Source organism: Apium graveolens, chromosome 10, assembly GCF_009905375.1.
Source record: "Apium graveolens cultivar Ventura chromosome 10, ASM990537v1, whole genome shotgun sequence".
Lineage (NCBI taxonomy): Eukaryota > Viridiplantae > Streptophyta > Magnoliopsida > Apiales > Apiaceae > Apium > Apium graveolens.
In genome coordinates, this window is record NC_133656.1 from 97,615,220 (window position 1) to 97,637,036 (window position 21,817).

The window sequence follows — 21,817 nt, forward strand, 5'->3', positions numbered from 1 at the left end:
CTGAAGACCTTCTTATCTGAACTTCTACCTTTCCTGGAAAACTTCTTTCCTCTTCTGAATTTCCTGTATGCTATCTTTGTGATACCTTTCACCATAAGAGCACACAACTTCATCATCTCTTTATCAACATCTTCTTCAGATAGACTTTCAGTTTCTGAATCATCATCATCAGAACTTGATGATTCTGAATCAGACTTTATGAAGAGAGCCTTTCCTTTTCCTTTCTTTGAGACAGCCACTTTGGGGGATTCCTCCTCGACATTAAGAGCAACTGTTCTTGATTTTCTCCCATGTCTCTTGCTTCTTTGATCCATCTCAAGTTCATAAGTCTTGAGCATTCCATAAATTTCATCAAGAGTAGTTTCATCAAGAGCATAATTATCTCTTATAATAGTATCTTTCAAATCCCAACTTTCAGGAAGAGCTAAAAGGAATTTTAGATTTGAATCTTCAATGTCATATTCCTTATCTACCAGTGATAGATCATTCAAGAGTTTGACAAACCTATCATATAAGTCAGTTAATGACTCATCACTTTTTGAGTCAAAGTGCTCAAACTCTTGAGTGAGTATAGTCCTCCTATTTTTCTTGATTGCATCAGTTCCCTGACACCTTGTCTCCAAAGCATCCCATATCTCCTTTGCAGTCTTGCAGTGAATTACCCTATTTGACATGACATTATCAATGGCACTATGCAGCAAATGCCTTACCTTTGCATCCTTGGCAATAGATGAGATATCTTCAGCTGTGTATTCACTTTTCTCCTTTGGTATGGTCTTTACTGGCTGATCTGCAACTACAACAGAGAGCTTGGTTGGCTTATGCGGTCCTTCATTAATTCTGTCAAGGTATTTTGGATCTGTAGCTTCCAGAAACATAGCAATCTTCACTTTCCATATGGGATATTCAGACGGTCTCAGCATGGGAACCCTGATAGTCTCATATCGACTATGGGTTTGAGTCTTTGGAATTTCTTCAGTTTTAGCGGGCTTGGTTGGATTTTCTGCTTCTTCAGACATGATTGTTTTGGATCTTTACTGTATGTGTGTTAATAGATAGACTCTGATACCACTTGTTAGGTCACACAACACTGTAGAAGGGGGTTGAATACAGTGTAGAATATAATCAAATCGATTTAAAGCACAAGTAACAGAAAACAGATGTATTCGATATAATAAACTCTGTTACAATGGAACTGTTCTCTCTCAGTGATGAATAAATATCACGAGAGCTGCTAGGTTACAATTATATGATCTTCTCGATGATCGTAACTCTTATAAAGTAAACCTATGTCTGTGTTTATATAGACACGCAGTTATAAGATAACTTCTAGTTGATATGAAATATAATTTCGTCTCCTAAAATATATCAACCAGATATCTTATAATTCTTCTAGCCCTCGAACTCTTTCCTTGCATATCTTCTTCTTGTATTAGTCTCGATCTTCTTTCCTGTAAATCAGCTTCCTTCCTTAACTGTAAGTCCTCCAGTACTTAAGTTCTGATATCCATCTTCTGATATTATCTTCTGATAATCTAAGTTCTGATATCCTTAAGTTCTGACTTCCAGTAAGTCCTGATTCCAGTAAGAACTGATATTTCCTGTTAGTTAAGATCTGAGAACTAAACATAAAACATATTAGACATGACATCTTAAATATATTCAACAATTTATGTAGTTGATGTTTAACTAATAGGAAACAATGTTCATATCTTTTTTCATTCATTGTATTATTATTCGAACTTTAAAATTTTAGAGTTAGGATTTACAAAGCGTTAAAAGAAACATTATTATAAAATAAATTTCAGGAAGTTGTTGCTATAGATATTTGAATACTCTTTAATAAAGATGGTAACTTTGAGTTGTCAAAAAAAAATGTTTCTACATCTTTAAATTATGTTCTTTAATTATTATCCATTCGAAAAAACCCTAGAAAAACTCTTTTCTATGATTTGAAGAAACGCTTGTCATCCTTTATTTCGGTGCTTTCTAAATTAGCCGAGGGGTTTTCAATGGGGTTCCTTTGGTGAAAACCCCCAATCCTTATGTTTTTATTTCGTTTTCATTGCATTTCTTTCAATAAAACCCAATTCTTAGGTATTTGTATGTCTCTTCTTTTGAAGTGTTTATTTTGTCTCTTATTTTGGGGTATTTTGTCATGTTTTTGTTTAGTTATATTTGAATTTATTCGGCGTTGGATCTGTTAAGAATGATTTTATTGATGCTTTTGGGTACTAGAAAGTTCTCATTTTACAAGAGCTCACCTGTCACGACGAAAGATTGTTCATCCGTGGGGGGGGGGTTTAGACTTCCGGCATGTTTATAACTGATATTCGATATGTAGATAGATGGGATGCCGCTCCTACAATCTCGGTTTATGCTGCTATTTTTAGGGATGTTAGTGTAGTTTGGATCGTTTGGGATGTATTTGATTTCGTTTTTAGTTTATTTTTTTTAAATTTTGTGTATTAAACGATTAGTAAACAAATCAACTAATTGTTTCAAATATGTTATATGTTTTTCAACCTGGTTGTATACGCAGTCTGGGATTTGTCCCGATGGTGTTTTGCAATATTTTCTGAAAACTGCTTTCCTTTTTCCTCCGGCAAAAAAATGTTTTTTTAATTTATTTATTAAGTAAAATGTAGAAAACGAGGAATTAATGTATTAAATTCATTCTTTTATTTAGAAGATTACATGTTGTTTCATTTGTTTTATTAAATGCTAACTTATATTTTTTTGTAATTACTTACAAAAATTAAAATTTATCTTATTTTAAAAGTAAATTTGTAATTTAGGTAGTGTAAATGTATAATATACCCACTTTATGTCTTTTAAGGCATATTTTTAAAACAATTGTCCTTAAACACATTAATTTCAATTTTTAAAATAGTCTTAAAGTCCAATCTTTCAAAATCATCCTCTATAATTATTATTTTTTACAATTGATCTCATTTAAAATCTAATTGAATATCACAATTGCATCTTTATTTTTTAAAATTGTAATTAGAGTATCCACATAAAAAAATCTTTCTATTAAGATACATAATTTTCTTTTTAGAACATGAAAATATAGATGAGCAATATAAACCTATGTTTAAATAAATTTTGATTATTCTCATAATTAAACATCTCATTAAATATGTACACATCGGTTATTATTGTATTTTGTTAACCTACTTGTTAAATTTGGAAATAAAATCACTTACTTAATTATTTTTCTTATTTCGAAAATAAAAAATATAACAAAACAAAAAACAAAGAACATGAATTGTGCAGTAACTAACGATCGTACACTACAACACATTTAATTCCCCCAAATATTAGAACAGTAAATATTACTCTACTTTCATGTTTGTATCGTAACTGTTCACTTCTCGCCGGCGATACCGACACTCTCCGGCTGATTTTCCGGTAAAACCTCACTCACTTTACTCTCCGACTGTTTCGTGTTTATATACATACATACACACACATAGTTGTTTTGTATGTGTTTGAGTTACATATCTTCACGCATTTAAGCTATATAGTTATAATATGTGTGTGTTTATTGAATCGTTGTTATTGAGATATTTTTTGTGATTTTTTGAATTTTTAATTTTGTGTATGTGTTTGTTTCCTATTGCATGTAGTTGATTTAATGTGTTTTTGTTGTTTTTTGGCTTCTAATTAGGTAAATTGTTTGTTTTTGTGACTTTATGTTTTGATGCATTTTGTTGATTTTTGTCAGAGCTTTTTTTTATTAGCTGCGTGTTTGTGGAAATTTCGGAAAAAATGACGATTTAGTGAGCCTTTTGGCCTAGTTTTCTTTGTGGAGAAAAATTATAATATTTTCGTATTCTTTTTGTTGGTGAGGAATTTTAGCTGTAGTTGTTTGGTGGAAATATGTTTCGGTTCTGATTTGTATTTTCTTAAGTTAGGTTTTTTTTTTTGGTTCGAGTGAGGTTCGAACCCTCGACCTCTTGTTTTGTAATTTTAACAGAATAGGGGTATCTGGAGGGTAGAATGCTGGAAATTAAGTGATAAGTTCTGTCCAGGGAACATGTTTTGGAAGAATTGTGATAAATTAGTTTTTGCCTTTTTGGTATATATGTATGAACCTCCTGTATTATAGTAATATTTCTTGTATTTGAGCGTGTTTTACTGGTTGTGGATTGTAGCTTCCAGTTTGCTCAAATGCTTAAATTGGGATGAATTTCCTATTATTTCATTCATGTTTGTATACACATGCACACATTGTGTGTTATTTAATATGTATGCATACTCGTTGGTTTCAATCAGCAGTTAAACTACATTGATAAGAACTTTTCTTCTTCTTTCTCTTTATGGTGTGTATATATCGGAATCATAGTTTTTTACATTTTTATATTGATATTCTGATTTATTGACCTTTATTATTGTTTGTTTCTTGTGCATGTTTCTAATTTAATGTATTTCTGAGTATTTGTTTGTGATACATTTTTGTTGTATTTGCCTTTCAATTAGGTAAAAATTATTTGTTTAAGAGGAATTTCTTGAAGCACCTCGGAGGTTAGTGTTTTAGAGCAAGTTTAACAGTGTCTTAGTTTGTTCCCTATAAATATTATAAAATAAGGACTACTGGTGATTTAGGAACATTGTTTTGAATATCGACTCCAACAATACCTATACTCATTCCCTATTATTATTTTAATAATTAATTTGAATGAGAATGGGAAAAGAAGTGTGGAAATGGAGGGAAATGAATTATATAATGATAATAACGAAATAGGGAATGGGAATAGGAATGAGATGACTTTTCAAGTGTTTTAGGGAATCACTAGGACCCTCTTGGAGCACTAAATTTCCTAATTAAATAAGTTGCTCATATTGGTAAACTGTTGGACTTGCTCTTAGATGGTGCTTTTGAAATCTTTAGAAATGGAAAATGTTGATTGGTGAACCTTTTAAGGTTAAAGTTAGGTTAGATGAAATTAATGGAGTATACTCCATGTTTCATTGTTGTCTTTAGCTTTGTTAGAGGCATCTATCCTGATTCCTGAGCAGTTAAGTGAAGAAAATATAAATGTTCTATTCTCGAGTATTGCATAGGGAGGCAAATCACAGTTTTTTGTTTCGGAAGGAGTATGATAAATTAGTTTGATGTCGTAGTGTGTATGTGTATATATATATTATGGGACTTGTGTATTTCAACAATATTTAGAGCATATTTGACTGGCTGGTTAGTGGAGTTTAGCTTTCTATTGTACTCAAATGGGATACTAAGTATATATATGTGTATATATATACATATATACATATATATATATTATTTTATCCATTTAAAGCTGCATCTCAAATTACTATCAATTCATCCGAGATATCTTATTATATGCATGCACATTTCTTTTATGTAACAACATACCTTTCTTTTTGGTGCTTTTTGCAATGTAAAACTCACAATGATTTTGTTTTCTGTATAGTGCATAAGCTATACATATTCATTTCTGGGCCAATATCTACTGTGGGCTTATTATATGCAAATAAATATCGAGGGGTAGGTTTTTCTTGCGGGGATGATGTAAACCTTGCCACGGCCCAAAATAGTTATCCCATGACAGCCCAATTCCCCATGTCAAGAGGGCAGGGCCGCCCTATTTAGCGTCGCTTAGATTTAGGTACCTAAATTGCTCCACCCCATTGTAAAACTTAGATTGTGGCTTGGTCGCAGGTCCCCGCCAACCCTAAATTTCTATAGATCGAATTGAGGTACATGAGTTACTTGTTATAGCCATATGTGGCATGATGGATATGATTTTAGCTTGATTTATATGTGGTCTGATATGTTTGTGACTGTATTCCGTTATTTCTTGTTCTGTTTGTTGCACTTAATTGAAAATTAAAAATGTGAAGTGATAGAGTAATATTGTTCCCTGGTGGACAAGGTAAGTCTTAGTGATTGTTTCTTGTAATAGGATCTAATAATGCTTAGCCATACTCCCATAACTTGTTCTTTTTGAAATGTGCTTTTATTCTGAATTAATTAGTAGATGGATAACTGTCTCATTTAAATTATTTCTTTTATTATTTGCTCAAAACCTGAGGCCTTCTTTTACTACTAACTGGAGATTGCGTAAGAGCTTCTATGGTGATTTGAGTATATTATACATATAATTGTACTTCGGTTACACCTTTATCTCAATACCCTTTTGCCTGTCCTTCATTTTAGGGTTACAAAGTGAAATACATGGCAAAGGGAGATTTTTGGAAGGAGGACTCCGATGATCAACTTTATGTTCCTCCAAAGTCAAAGAGAATAGCTAAAACGAAGAAGATGGAATATGATGGGTGGGGATCAAAACCCCTTATTGAATTTTTACATGAAATTGGCAAGGATACTGACAAGAAGATTTCTCAACAGGAGTTGACAACCATTGTCAATGAATATGTCAGCAAAAATAACCTTATTAATCCATCAAAGAAAAAGAGAGTCGAGTGTGATAGATGGCTTCATTATCTGTTTGGAAAGAAGTTTGTGCTTCGCATAAAAATTTATGAATTGCTGTTTCCACACCTTGCTGAAAACCGAGATGAGTCATCAGAGGATGAAGATTCTGCCAATTCTGAGGAGGACGAAATTGATAGGACAGCGTCTCGGAAGCGAAAAGCTTCGGTTCTGGGGACTAAAGTTGCCGTGAGCTCAAAAAAGGTTCCCGAGACTCCAAAAAGCTGCTTTGCGTCTATAATTCCTGAAAATATCAAGCTTGTTTATTTGACGAGAAGTTTGATTCAAGAGCTTCTGAAGGATCCTGTAGCATTTGAGAGTAAAGTAGTGGGAAGCTACGTGAGGATTAAATCTGACCCACGTGACTTCTCCCAGAAAAACTCCCATCAGCTTCTTCAAGTTACAGGTACTGTTTATTATTTGTATATAGGTGTTTGGTTCTTATGCTATATGTTGTGTTTCCAAGTACTGCTTGTACTTTCACTTAGTATAATCTTTCACAACACTCGCTTGATTCATAAGGCACAGCTGGAAAACAGCACCAACCCAAGTTATGCAAAGGAACTCTTAAAATTAAATAGGAGTATAGGACTCTGCTAATGTTATCATTATGATGTCCTAATTGATGAATGATGGAAGCTAGATGTTTGTCCCCCCACTTTTGGGTATATAATTTTGGAACATTGTTTACTTTTCTAATAAAGGGATGATAGTTAGGAAATAGGTGAGAAATTCTACTGATATATATATCTTTCCAGAAGATTTAGCTTGCTGCTTGGTGAGTTGGTTAATCATTATATAACCATGTATATGTTTCTCCCATGTGGATAGAACCTCATCCTGCCTACCTAAAATCTGAAAATTTTATGGCCTCCCTCGCTGAGATCTTTAGGTAGTTTCAGTTTAGTTCTGATATTCCAGTGACGGTCTTTAACTTCTCTGTCCTACTTGATCAACCTTAAAATGCCTTCTTTCCGAGTTATATCCCATTTCTGACCCTCCTTTCTTTTCTCTCTCTATATATTTAAACCCCAATGAAATGTGTGTTGGAACGAGTTACATTGCATGCAACTGTGCAATCCAAATAGGCAATACAAGAGACGGAAGACAAATATGAAATCTGTACATGATAGGACAAACATGACGCTCTCTGGCTTATCTAAACCAAGCATAGGAGCAAGTGGCTAGCCACTAAAGGCAAAGAGTGGGAAATTTGAGGTGGGCAATAAAGAAATTGAAGCAAGTCTACTTCTGTACAAACAAGCTAAGTCTTAGCACTAGAACTTGTAGGAGATTGTAAAATGAGGGGGATGGGGGTCTTCTGATTGTTGAAAAAGATAAGTGGCATGCTTTCCTAAGATTGCTGTTTCCAGTGAATAAAATGATTGGAATGCGCATAACAGGAATTCCTTTGTTTTAGACTCGGTGCAAGGTTGCAAGTCAATATTGTTCGTTTGTGACTCCTCACCAATTTTATCTAAATTTGCAAAAACATTTCCATGAATTTTCTTGTATTGTATAAAGATAAAAAGACAGTTTGAGTTGGCAAAAGAAGAAAAAAAAGACTGTTTGCCAACACAGTCGAGCCTTTCTTTCCACCAATATATGTTATAACCTATTGTTGGTTGAGGAGCCTGTTACATAATCAGTTGACCACTGCCTTTTAGTGGTGTGGAGGTTCTGAACACTAAAGGAGGCGTTTCCCAGTTGATCCTGATCAGCAGAGCATTATTTATGTGAGGAATTTGAATGCGTTGCTTTTGTTTTGGACTTTGCTCCATGTCAAGTTGGCTATTCATTTTATATCCTAGGGCTAATCCCATGTCAAGAAGTATATTGTTGTTACCATCTACCTACTAATTATCTTTTACGTTTATTGACATAATTTTTTAGGCACAAAGTCACATGTTATATAAGCATTGTCTTTGTGTGGAGACTTTTTGACTCGTTAAAGATATGATTAATGCTTTTATTGTTCCAACATAAAGTGTGCTAATTGAGTTGGTACCTTCGAAATCCAAAAAAGAACCTCGCCATCTCTGTTGAAGCATTCGAGTCCAATTCAAATCCTTCACCATCCGGAACATTCTCTAACAGAGCGGTAAACATCTTGACCTACTACTAGAAGTAGAAACCAACAGGTTATTCAAAAGAAATAGATGGAGATTATAATGTTAAACAAGATCAAATTTGAACGCTTAAGATTGAAAAATGAGGTAGATGCATAAATCTGTAAGTGATCAAGGTCATGTTGTCATTAGAAATAGCAAAGAGGATCCTCAGTTACCCATTGTACTACATGAAATTTTAATAGAAACTCTCGCCATCAATAAGGTAGCATTATAGGCAGGAAAGGCAAATCTTACGTGTATACATAATTTTGAGATGTTTTGAGGTGGAGTGAAGAAACCGCTACGGTTGGCGATATATAGTGATTGGAAAATAAATGATTGTGAAAAATCTGCAGTACGCAATCGTGCAAGTAGGTCTTACAATTGAATAGAAGTCATATGGATAGTTACAAGCCCATATTTGTGAGGAGATATACGTGAAAATGTAGTTTTGATTCGCTTCACTTATATGGACATAGTAATGGTTTGTTGTCAATTACGAGCAATTTGTTGTGATTTCTTTTTCTGCACAGTAATTTGGAAGAGATCTACCTTAATGTGATGGTAAATGTTTGCAAACATATAAGCTCGATACACTCTCTGTTTTAGGTCTATCAATGGTTTGGCTTGGACAATTTGCATATGAGTGCTTGTAGCTGGATAGTTTATATATAGGCCTAAAATGTAAGTTAGTCACTACTTTTTTGCTGTATGCTGGTGACTTTTATGACAAATTACAGCGAGAGGGAGGGCAAATGCTTAAGAAGATGACAAAGAAGAGAATTTGAGATTAGAAAATTTGGGTGATGTTCTATTATACTTTCTAGGAATCAAGGACTCAAGTTACACAGAAGGTTAAATGCATGACTAGATTCTGAGGTACAGGAAAGTTAGCTGTTGCTGCACGTACTAATCCAGATCTCAAACTCAGCGAGGCAAACAGAGAGAGAGAGAGAGAGAATAAGATGTACTAGGAAATATGTATACTGACTTGCCTAGCCCGTGGTATTATAGTTTTGAAATTTTAGTAATGCAGAGATCTGTCTTAAGAATATATTGTTTCTGTTTATGTTGCTTTTATATCATTATATAATCATGTAACAATTTCTTTCTATATCAACACATTTCACTTGAATCTTTTTCCATAAAATCTAGAATGACACGGAGAAACCAGATAATTAGCTTCAATTAAAGTTTTTCTTCCTTCATATATTCAGTTATATGCGCCCTTTTCATGTAAACCATTTCACTATTTAACTGCTTGAAAGTTGTAACTATGTATTCATCATGGATTGGATATGTTTATCTTATTTTGACGTTTCTCCAGGTGTAAGAAAGGACCCTGAATATGGTAATGTTAGTACAGGGTACTTTCTTCAAGTACCGCATCTGATGAAAGAGATCCCTGTTTCCATGCTATCAAATGAAAACTTCAAAACGGTCTGGTCACTGTTCCTTCCAAATAAATTTAACATTATGATGCTGAACCATTTTTTTGCCTTGTCAATTTATTTCATATTAATGCAATTTTTATGCTACCTAAATGTTAACTGTTTATAAGATTAATTTGCTTAGCGCTTTATCTAAAGTTACATATTTTAGTTTTGTACTAGTCAGAGTGAAAGGATAATGATGGGTTGTTTTTTATGATCTATCCTCAATAGTGCAACCTCTAATATTAAAACTATGTTGCAAGGTGACGACTTGACTAATTAACCATATTTGTTTCCTTTTCCCTTTAAATCATAAGTCATAACCTCTTTTTATGAAAAGCTTGTTATAAATCATTATAGGTTTATTAAGTTACTTGGCTGTTTCCATTTACACATGAAGCACAGATACACAACTGACTGCTGCTATGTTGTTTCTTGATAATTTGCAAATAGCCGAGAAAAGTTGGTTAAAACAAAAGATCATGAACATGTATATTTGCGGCTACGTAGTCTGTGTTGAAATGTTTAATTAAAACCAATGATATATGTAAAGAGAGGAAGGGGCGCGCGGAGAGGGGGGACAAGGGGCTGGTGTCTGAAAGTTAATGAAATATACAAGATATGTATCTTAGACTAGCTGCCTCTGTTGGCCATTGGGTTTGGGGGTATGAATGCTGCAGTGGGTTTTCTCCGGCTAAATGAAATCTTAAGGATTTAAGCATGCATATACGTATATAGCGCGGGGGGGGGGGGGGGGGTGGTCTTTTAACAGTTATAATTATTACGTGTGACCTTATCATAGGATAGAGAGTGTTCCAAGTCCTCATTACTTATATATTCTTTTCGTTGGAACCTTGCATTGTTCTTTGCAGGAAGAATGTGAGGATTTGCTTCAAAGAATAAAAACTGGTTCTTCCAATAGGCCAACTGTTGTAAGTTTGTTATGTTTCTTCTTTTCTCATAAAAGATCATTCTCTTACTTACGTAAGCCAAGTTCTATTACTCTATACTTTAATAGGATAGAAGAATTTTCACTCGATACAAAATCTATATTTTGACTAAAGCCAAACTTGAGTCGATTTCTTTGAATATAGTATTTTGTCATATTTTTAAATCTCAAGATTATAGTAATTTTGGGATGAGTTTAATTTTTTTCAGTGTGCTTCAATTTTGTTATGTGCTGCTGATCATATTGTGCATTGGCGTTGTTCGTGGACCTGAAAGTATTGGTTTATCAGTCATAGGAATATTACAAGCTTTACTCTTAAAATTTTGTATTCAAGTGCTATTTTCTTAGTATAAAGTTACTACTATACATCATTTAGCTACTTGCCTACTTGTAATGTACTACAAATATATTTTACTTTTCATTAATCATTAAGTTTTGTTCTATGTTTCAGTTTTAAAGCATTATACTTTTTTTTAAAACTAAATAATCGTCAGAGTACAAGTACGTATTCACCCAAGTTAGGTAAGTACAAAGGTTTCTTATGTTAATCATGAAGGCTACATCTGTAATTACACAACTTGATTAAAAATTAATTTACTAATTGTATCATTAAAATACACTACATAGTCATGTAACTCCCATAATTACGTAATTGGGGGCATTTTGCTCTAATCGTTATACATTTTCATTGTATTTACTGGCGAGTCATGCATTTTGCATTCATACATTTTTAGATTTTGTATGTATTAAGATTGTAGTATGACTCATTATTGAGATTTTTTTATGTATGATAGTGTGAATACTTGATAATATAAGAAGAAAGATGAAGCGATTATATCTAAAGACAAAGATACTAAAAGAGACCTGATTTGACCAATTATCTCCTGGTTTATTAATTAGACTATAGTCATATTTAAATGTCTACTTCTGTATCTATTTAACAGACGGAGCTTCAAAGGAAGGCCCATGTCCTGCATGAAGTTATAACCAAGCAGGTATGTATTTTGATTTTATCTAAGGAGTTTATTCTTAAGCTTTGGAAATAAAGAAACTTGTCTTATTTTCTATGTTTTAATCATTGAAATAGTTTGGGCCTGGGTTGGTCAGGACCACTGTTGACGGTTCCCATTGTCAGTAGGGTGTTTAGGTTTCTAAATACTCACAAGATCGACATTGATGTTCCAAGTCAGGTCTTTATTGTTAGTTATTTGTTTCTTTCCCCGTTTTTCCTCCATTTGTGCTTGTCTGTTATTCCCTAATTATAAAATGTACTTCTTTACGGTTATCAATTTTTTAGTCATTATTTTCCTAAGCTGAGATACATATGGGTCTTGTTTTTCCCTTCAATTTGGTAGCACAGGAGTAGAAACTGAGTTTGTTGGTAGATCTTTATATATTCTAGGAACAAAAGTTCAAGAAAATGTTTTCTTTTTTGGGTAATTTTATGTTTTTCAATATAATGAGTTTTGAAGTGTAAGGGGTGGGGGAATGTAGATTCCAGATTCCAGCCTATGACCTTTTCAAAGGACTGGATGAGGTGGGGAGAGCGTTAACCAATTACTACTAAGCCATCCTGAACTCTCAAATCAACTGTTATTACATGTGAGATAGACATCACTGTCTTTAATTCTTTTTGTTATAAAAAGTTAATCAATACTTGGCAAAGAAGAAAGTCTGGCTTTCATGTTTAAACTAATGGGATTGTGTTGACTCGCATCAGGCAATGTTAAAGAAAAACTCCCTTTTTACTGAATTATTCATTCGGGTTTTCTAATGTGTGCCCAAGGGCACACAATAAGCACTAATTCCCATGAGTTTGGTGCATTTTAATTGGTCCTCTAATCATAAATATTGATGGACCCCCTGCATTTACAACAACTCCACCAATAAAAATGCACCAAACCCATAAAATTTAGTGTTTATTGTGTGCCCTTGGGCACACATTAGAAAGACCGTTATTCATTAATTACATGTGCTTAGAATGCAAATAAATGCTTGCGCACACACACACACATATGGAGCAATGGTTATCAGACGTGTACCTGGGATGGGTTTGTTTCGTTCAGATTGGTTCTCATTGGACAAGTGTACTAATTTAATATCATCAGATCAATTTTTTTGGCTGATGAGTATGTCACTGAATCCTGTGCACTACATGTTGTAATAAGCAATTTTGAATTACACAATATTAATATCTATGTAGTATTAACAATTGTTTTGGCTGAAGTTGAAAAGTGCATTTGAGGTTTTCTAGGATTAACTGAGCATATGTGTATCTATGCACACCTTGATATCACAGAACATTATTACCAACATCTCCCGTCCAAGAACATCAATAACCTTCTGTTTTAAAAAAAAATGTCTCTCGTCTTAATTGGTTGCAGACTTTAATGCAGGATCTTTAAATCTCAGCGCTTCAGACTAATACTGAACAATTAGGAATCTGAATAAGTAGAACATACTGAGAGAAAATAAACTGAAATATGAAGTAAAGGGAGTATAAGCTGGGCCTCACACCTAGATTGCTTAGGTCTCACGGCCAAGAAAAGTAAAAAATAAGCTATTCAACTCTAACTCAAACAAATATGAATACAGGTATTTATAGGTCTCTTAGGAAGAGATTTAGGACTGCTTACAATTAACTTAATCATGAACTTGATTACTCTCTGAAATCTTCTTCTGCCTTCTTGAATATATTTTTCCATACTTCCTTAAATTTACATCAAACTTATAGGTTATGCTGCAAATACATGCCATTTGAGTATTCTTTTCCAAGATTAAAAACAATGCTCTAAGAAAAGAAGATTTACATGTATAAATAGAGATACTTTTCTTTTGCCTTACTATAATCTGTAAATTATGTATATCTGTAATGCATTGTTTCCACAACAATGTTTTTGTGTTGTTGACTTGTTATTGTTGGTCAGTGAAGTGCTTTAAATTTTAAAGTCAAGTTTAACATTGCAGGGGATTGCCAAAGAACTCTCTTTGTTACAAAACCTCATAGATCGTGCCAATGAAAAGGGATGGAGAAAAGAATATCCTTTCTATACATATAAATGCATGTTATCTGAAAATATTGGATGGTTGCTTGCTTATACATTTTCTGTCATGATTTCAGTATTAAAGTCACCTGATACAAGGGACAAATAATTACTATTCAGCCCCTAATTTGGCGTGTTGCTACGAACTTTATGACAGAGGCTTGTTTTTGTTACAGGAACACACTCCAGACTTGCCCGACACAATTTACTAGAAACTTCTGGCATGACAATTAGTTATAGTTTGTGGATCCAGGCGTTACATTTAGCTTTGATGCTAGAATTTATTGGGGTTGCTACATCGATTTACACCTCTTCTCTCCCTTACTTCTTTTGGCATCTTGTTTGTGTTAGCTATACCTGTAAACCTGCCATTGAACATCATTTAATCCTTGACTTTACCATGGCTTACGCTATTTGACTACCTGGAAAGGAGAGAGCTGCTAAAGAAACCAGCTGAACAGGAAAGGTTATTGCGTGAGGTTCCTAATGTATTCGCAGAAGAGCTAGAGCCAGAAGCTATTGTCCAGGAGCCTGCAGAAAATGAAAAGAACGATGTTTGTGGTTTACCGCAATTAGATATTGTAGGGAATCGAGGAGATATACCTTTTGATATCGAAGCAGATAAAAGTTTGTCAAATGATGACTTCTGTAGTACAGATACTGCAGGTTTGCACTTGCATGACCTCAACTCTTTTGACAGAATCATACAGTATGCATAAGGAAATAGATTACCTCGCCCCCCCCCCCCTCCCTCAGCGACATAGAAACACATTTTTTATTACATAATGAAGTCTTGTTGCTTAACTTTTCCATATATACTTGCAGGGCAGAGAGAGTCAGAAACTATTGTGCAGAAACCTGCAGAAGATGAAAAGAGTAACATGCGTTGTTCACCAGAGTCAACTTTTGCTGGGACTTGGGCAGATATAACTCATGATGCTATTTTGATGGAATCTGCAGAAGATGAAAGGAACAGGATATTTTGTTCAACACAGATAACTATTGCTAGGACTTCAGCAGATAAACCTTCTGATGCTGAAGCAGATAACTGTCTGCCAAACAATAACTTATGTGGTGCCAGTGCTGCAGGTGCGTACTTTCCTGACCTCAACTCTTTGCACAGAACAGTTCAGTATACATCTGGTAATGCATCAAATTTCATTCTCCGTTCTGTATATATGATATTTTAGTTGCTTATTTTTTCCAAATTATACTATTTCCCCTGGTAATGGATAAATGTTGATAATCATTGGGGACCAGGAGCGGAGTAACTTGTTAATTAGGACTCAGGAGAGGTGTTTAAGTTTTTCGGAGTGTTGTAACTTTTATGTCATTGCAATTCAGTATTCCGTACAGATTCTTATGCTCATATGTTTAGCAACCTTAAATTTACTTTTTTAAATAAACCAGAGGTTATACAATCACGTGTCAATGTGTCATATATATTGTGGATCCACATCGGACCATATATATATAACCTTACATTGTCGAGGTAGAGATCTTTCTAGGGTTCATAGGTCTGTCGTGTTGTATACTTGTAGCTTTTACTACCAATTTACTTGCGTGTTACTGGTGAGAGTAAAACATACTACGGATTTCGTACTTGTGATGACTCAACTCCACAGGAATGTGTGGCCTCACTTTCACTGTGTTGATGATAGGATAAATCCACATATATTCTATGATATAAAGCTGAAGTTCGTGATTAAAGCGAAATGCAATGCTATAAATGCAAACCATAACTTTTGATTGCATATTTAAGTTTGGAGCTCCTGTACTACACTGTTTTATCTGACAATGAAAGCTTTTTGGGCCATGGAAGTTAAACATACAACATTTAGGGGGTTCAACATTCTACACTGTTATAATTTGATGCATTCTGTCATCTGCAGATGTTGGCAGAGAAGGCAACCGAGCTTACAGCAATGGCGCTACATATATAAAGGAGACAAATGGTTAGATTATTCTTTATTTTTCCTGTAATTCAATCCGATTTACTACTGTCCGTACAATTTAGTAGTTGATGACATTGGTTTAAGTCAGAATGCGCGTCCAATTCGGACTCTGGCAGTGTCACAGAGAAGTCCAAGTATAAATCCTATCATATTGGATCCAAATATCCAATTTTTTAGTCACACAAATTGTACTTCTGTTGCCTTTTGCTGGAGAAGGTCATGTGCGTGACATGTGTTTAATTGTTATATGGTTTGTTCAGCAATACCTATAAAACCTACCTCAATCATGTTAAAACTAATATAAAAATATAAGAATTCTATCTCAAAGTATATGAATTCTGTTGGATTGACCAGATATGAAATCTAATTAAATAAGCAATTAAGTTGCGTAAAGGCCAGGAAGAGCCTTTATTTAAATGTACTCAAATATACATAGTAATAAGAGTACGTACTATATATCTATACAGACTTGCGAGAATTTGTAGGCGTTTACTTTCAATACTAGACTGAAGTAGGATAGTATGATTTACTTTTATAGAGATAAAAACGGGCAAAAAGAACAGGCCTTATTATTCCTGTCTGTTCCAATCGTAACATTCCCTTAAGGTGTCATTGCCTATTTTATTTGTGTCTAGTCTTTTTCAATTAAAAGTCGTATAGGATTTTAGTAGAAGTTTTTGGGATTACTTCATCAACAGTGTTTGATCAGAGTCCCTATTTTATTCTCTGCCGTTGATTCGACTATTATTAATGAGCAATAATGGAATTATTCCTTTATAGAGATAGGGGACTTCTAGTAAGTACTCTTATTATGTCCGTGGTTGAGTTTGGGTCGAGCAAAAATAACCCAGAAAACCCTGAAATTGACCCAAAAAAATTAAATATATGATTCATATCATTTTATTAACTAAGCAGTAACAAATAAAGGCCAGCATGGGCTGGTCCAACAAACTTATAAAGCCTGGCCCAAAATGATTGTATCTTATAACCCTAATAATACCTAATGTTTTCATTCTGTTCTCTGTCTGCCTCCCTCTCTCACGAATCTAGTATCTTGCTGCTCTTCTCAGGTACCTCTTTATATGTACATCTTCAAGCTGTATAACCATGTCATAATTGCACGTTACACCACATCCTGGGATGTCATAGCTTTATATATGTAGATTTCTTTGCAGTTTTTCTTCATGATAAGATTAACCAGATTTCACAAAGATCGTCCCAGCGCACCCTTGATGTACCTCAATTACAACCGCCTATATACATATACATATGTTCACATATACGTTTTGGATTTTTAAGAAATTAATGATTATATGAGTTTTTTGAAGTGTATTTTGACGATGATAATTGTAGTTATATGCTGGTCTTGGAGAGTGGAGAATGTTGAAATTAGGTGATATTCGGGTCGTGTCGGGTTAACACAAGCTATCTAGGGTAGAGTTAGGACCTAGTAATTTTTAACCCGTTCCGGGTCGGGTCGGGTTTTGGTGACCTAATAATAGGATGACACAAACGCGACTATTACCCAAAATTGACAACCCTGTTAATGCTGTTGAGGGTTGGCCCGTAAGGAATTACTGTTAGCTTGGAATAGTGTGAATGCATATAATTACTATTAACAAATTGCCAGAATGAACAGTGTAATTCGGAATATCTAGCCTAGCTTGGCAAACAAGCGAGTATATCTGTTCCTGGTTTGTGATTTCTCACGTGTGAGCTATATTAGACCAGTACAAATAAATAACAGGAAATTTGGATTTTCTTGTTTTTTCAGGTGTGTTTGGTGTCATCAAAGTGGAAAAGCTGGATATTAACATGGGTGAGTCTTTGCTATTGTTTTTGTTATTAGATGTATCTGAAGTATGTACTGGTCTAATTACAGTTGTACAAATTGATCAACTGAGAAAACTTCTGTGGTATTTTTCAATTACTATTTGAACGAGAATCTTGCAGTGCGACCATTTTGACTCGTGTTAGCTGGTGACTTTGTTTTAATAATGAGAGTCAAGCTATTAAGAGGCTATTTTGTTGCTTCCACTCTTATTGATTTATAATTTAATTTTTTTCATCTTTGTTCATTACTTGGTAGTTGATACAAAGTAGCATTCAAAGAATGCAGGCGGTCATGAGTGTTCGGAAGCTTTTGTCATTTGACTTTGTGAATGTTATTTGCTTGACATAGCATCGGCTAAGCTTCTACTAATTATCTCAACATTCTTAATTTCTTGTTATAGACATAGATTCATTTCAGTGGAGCCTTACTTTTTTATAAGCGGCATTTCACTTTCCAACACATCCTTAAAACTTTATTATATTATTATGTGCTGACGAGCATTTGCATATTTGTGAAATGTGGTGCAGAAGATAAACATGCAGCAGATGTGATTGAACTAAGTGATGATGACAGTGAAGAGGAAGGTTTAGATGATGTAGAAAGTAAAATATGGTACTATTCGGATCCTCTAGGAATCGTCCAGGGCCCTTTCTCGATGGCGACACTAAAAAAATGGTATGACGACCTCTACTTTTTTCCGGGTTTCTTGATTTGGAAAACTGGTCATGCTCCTGTGGTGTTGAAGGATATGATTAGCTTAATGTTCCGCAGTTAGCTAGGTATAGATTCAGTATCAGTGTATCTGATTAGATTCTGTTTATGCTATTAAGGTTACAGCCTCAAATCTGGGCAAATGCTCTTTTTTTTTTTTTTTTTTTTTTGAACATAAAGCTAATAAGTAGTATTTGCTCTTAGATTACTCCCGGGATGAAAGAATCGAATCCAGGACCTGCGCAAATGCTCTTCATCCTTTTTTGAATAAAATTTTCATGTTAGCATCTCAATTACTTTGGACCTAGTACATGTTCCTTGCCATGATCACCAGTCAGTTCTTGAAAGACAGGGCTCAGTTCTTGAAAGACAGGGCATTATTTGTTTTTATGGTAGCGGAGTTTAGACCTCTAGATAAGCTAATTCAGAGCATCTTTCATCTGCTGCTATGTTACTGATATTAAGGAAAATAGAGTTGAGTGAATGATTACTTGCGTGTAAACAAAATTGTACAAACGTATACAGAAGACCAAACAAAATTTGATTTTTTAGAGATTAGCTTGGCTTAAATGAGAACATTGTTTGAATCGAATCAATTAAATAATAGCTAGGTGTGGAAAGAAAATTGTACCTATATTAACCAGAGCATGAGTTTGGCTCAAATGAGAGCAACTTTAATTTTTAATTTTTTCTCCTGACACGATGGAGCTACACAAGTTAAATGAGTTCTAATCTGTTGTGTGAATTGTTGTGATAAATAATCAAATTTAAACATGAATCTCGAAAGCATATCTATATGTACATACCAAAATGATTTCTACAAACGATATAAATTTTCAACTCAACTCAAACCTTCATTTATAATTTAATAATTAAACAGAAAATAAATTATGGGTACAAATAATTCAAAACAAATTCAAATCATTTTTTTTCTTCAAGTAAAACAAAGAGATCGAGCTCAATCTCTGGTACAAATTATACATAAGTTATATGTATAATCATCATATTCTAACGATCTTCGCAGCTTTAACAACCGGATTTTCCCGCAAAATCGCGTCTCTCCCGGCGGCTTTATAATCGTAACTACAATCATGTCGATCCGAGTATCGATGCGCCGAACAAAACAATTCGCCGCACCGGCATCGAATTCCGGTCAATCCGACCTTTTTCCGGCAGCCTAAGCACCGATTCACCTCCTTTTTAACCACCGAGATCGAACCGCCGTTGTCGTCTGTTGTTTCCGATTTCCGATCTGATCGGATCTCCTCCGGTGACTTGATTGACACAGATCTACGAGTTTTAACCGTGGAAGAAGAGGCGGTGGCGTTGAAACATACTTGACAGATCTTCGCGGAGGAGATTCCGGCGACGCCGCAGTTGATGCAGAGCGTTCGTGATTCCGGTACGGCTTTGAACTCCGTTTCTTCGTTCTCTGTATTGTGCGCCATCTTTTTACGATAGATTAAACAGAAAGATGATATGTTTATACAGAAATGTAAAATATATGTATGTTTACAGAGAGATCCTTGTTTTTTATATGAGAGAGAGAGAGAGAGAGGTAGAGGTAATGTTGAATAATAGAGTCGGTTGTAAATGAGAGAGATCGATGGAGAGAGAGAGATAGGGGAGAGAGATGTTGAATAATAGGATCGGTGATAATTGCGAGAAAAAAGTATAAATAAAAGCAATAGAGGCAACGCGTATGTATGAGGCAATTTCTTGGTTAGTTGGATGGATTGAAAGGACGAAAATGACCTTGAATTACAAGTTGTGGATGATGACGAGAAATGATCAAAGATGGAGAGAAGAGGAGGGTGGTCAAGTAGGCTAGCCGTCAAGAGTGAAAGTTACATGTGCATCAGTGCATGCATACTCGCTGGGTTGACTCATCTGTGATTTGTGATGTACATTTCTTAATTTTTCTAGGGAAATGTTAAATCGAGTGCTTTTTTGCGGTTAACTTGGCAAAGTTGATTTGAAAATACGAAATGACCATCAAACCGCTATTTTTTTTTTTGCAGAAATCAAACCGCTATTTATAATAGCACATTAATAGGGAGTTTCTGCGAGGTATTATTATCTTTTCGGTTTATTTTGCTACGAAAACTAAAATTCAGTTCTCAAAATAACATTTTTTTTAATATTCTATCACTGCCTTTTCTAATTTTTATTCAGCTTTTTTAACATATTTATTATCGAAAAGTTAACAATTTTCTACCTCTCGAAAATTAAAGTTTTCAGAATTATAATTTAGTTTCGAATACGACTTTCTATAATCGTATGTTAATATGCTTTTAGAATTTTCATCTTACGAGAGAGAAAGGGGAATTAAGAATCCAAGCCACACCCTGCTCTTCACAGCTCTAAAGGGCAACATAGACATGTATATGAAGAAACAGCTAGGCAATTTTTATGGTTTAAAACCATTTTGTGGCTGTCAATGATTCATTGAGTTTGTAGCTACGTAAGTATTAAATATGTTATCTATGGTGTGAGTGGAGGAATGATTTTTTCTTCCATGTTTTGAAAGCAAACTCTTGTTCATGTTGGCGGCGGGACTGAGAAAGAATCGATTTAAAATTAAAATCGAACCGAAATTGAGTTAAATCAGAAAAAAATTGATTCAAATAAAACATATTTGAAATTAAAATAGGAAAAATAAAAAAAATGATCCGATTTAACCGGTTGAGTTCCGGTTATAAGTCCTAATCAAATCAATAAAAATTGAACACAACAGTTAATTAAAATAATAAATCTTTTATATGTATAATATTTGTTTTTCCGGAAATGACTTTAATTTTATTAAAAAGATATTTTAGTTTTCACATCAATTTTTTGGCAGGTTCACTTTTATTTTATATTGATTCCCAGGAGTAGATGGACTATTAGCTTTTTAATGTTGTCTTTCACTTCCTTTATCTTGTTGTAACTCCTGTTATTTTCCGATGCACTCTTGTTATCGGTGTTGTAACTCTATTGTTGTATTTAGCAAAAATAACTTCTATTGTTGTATTAATTATTAGAGTAATTTTAGAGGTCCCAAGTTATATATTCTAAAATTTTCTCAAAATATGAGGTGTTGATTTTTGATTGGTTGTTTTCTCATAAATATCACTCAATATGTGTTAATATGTGTTCAGTAATTAAAACATTCCATGTATCTTTTGGTAGTTATTTTAGTACATATAACACTACTTTAATTATTATTTCTGAATTGCGCGCATCAATTTGTCTCATTTTAATATTAGTTTTCAATTTTATCCGGAGATCGAGCCGAACCGGCCCATACTCACCACTAGTTGGTGGTACTGTGGTAG

At 34.1% G+C, this 21,817-nt stretch overlaps 2 protein-coding genes across 5 annotated transcripts; one reads left to right on the forward strand and one right to left on the reverse strand.

Moving 5' to 3' along the window:
- Positions 1-3,271: 3,271 nt before the first annotated feature.
- Positions 3,272-18,793, forward strand: LOC141692560 (uncharacterized protein At5g08430-like). Of its 4 annotated transcripts, none has more exons than XM_074497436.1 (12): positions 3,272-3,414; positions 6,188-6,869; positions 9,902-10,014; positions 10,880-10,939; positions 11,901-11,951; positions 13,924-13,994; positions 14,410-14,666; positions 14,826-15,089; positions 15,893-15,955; positions 17,730-17,774; positions 18,317-18,464; positions 18,705-18,793. In XM_074497436.1, coding segments are annotated over exons 2-12 (1,737 nt in total). In that variant the 5' UTR covers positions 3,272-3,414; positions 6,188-6,205; the 3' UTR covers positions 18,706-18,793. The 4 variants fall into 4 exon arrangements, with proteins under 4 accessions (XP_074353537.1, XP_074353534.1, XP_074353535.1 ...); XM_074497434.1 differs by adding an exon at positions 4,486-4,530 and having other exon boundaries at positions 3,312-3,414; positions 18,317-18,793; XM_074497433.1 differs by having other exon boundaries at positions 18,317-18,793.
- A 536-nt stretch (positions 18,794-19,329) lies between these two features.
- LOC141692991 (zinc finger A20 and AN1 domain-containing stress-associated protein 5-like) lies at positions 19,330-20,163 on the reverse strand. Its single transcript, XM_074497970.1, has one exon. It carries the CDS (start codon positions 19,946-19,948, stop codon positions 19,502-19,504), a length of 447 nt encoding a protein of 148 aa, XP_074354071.1. The 5' UTR covers positions 19,949-20,163; the 3' UTR covers positions 19,330-19,501.
- Between the last annotated feature and the right edge of the window lie 1,654 nt (positions 20,164-21,817).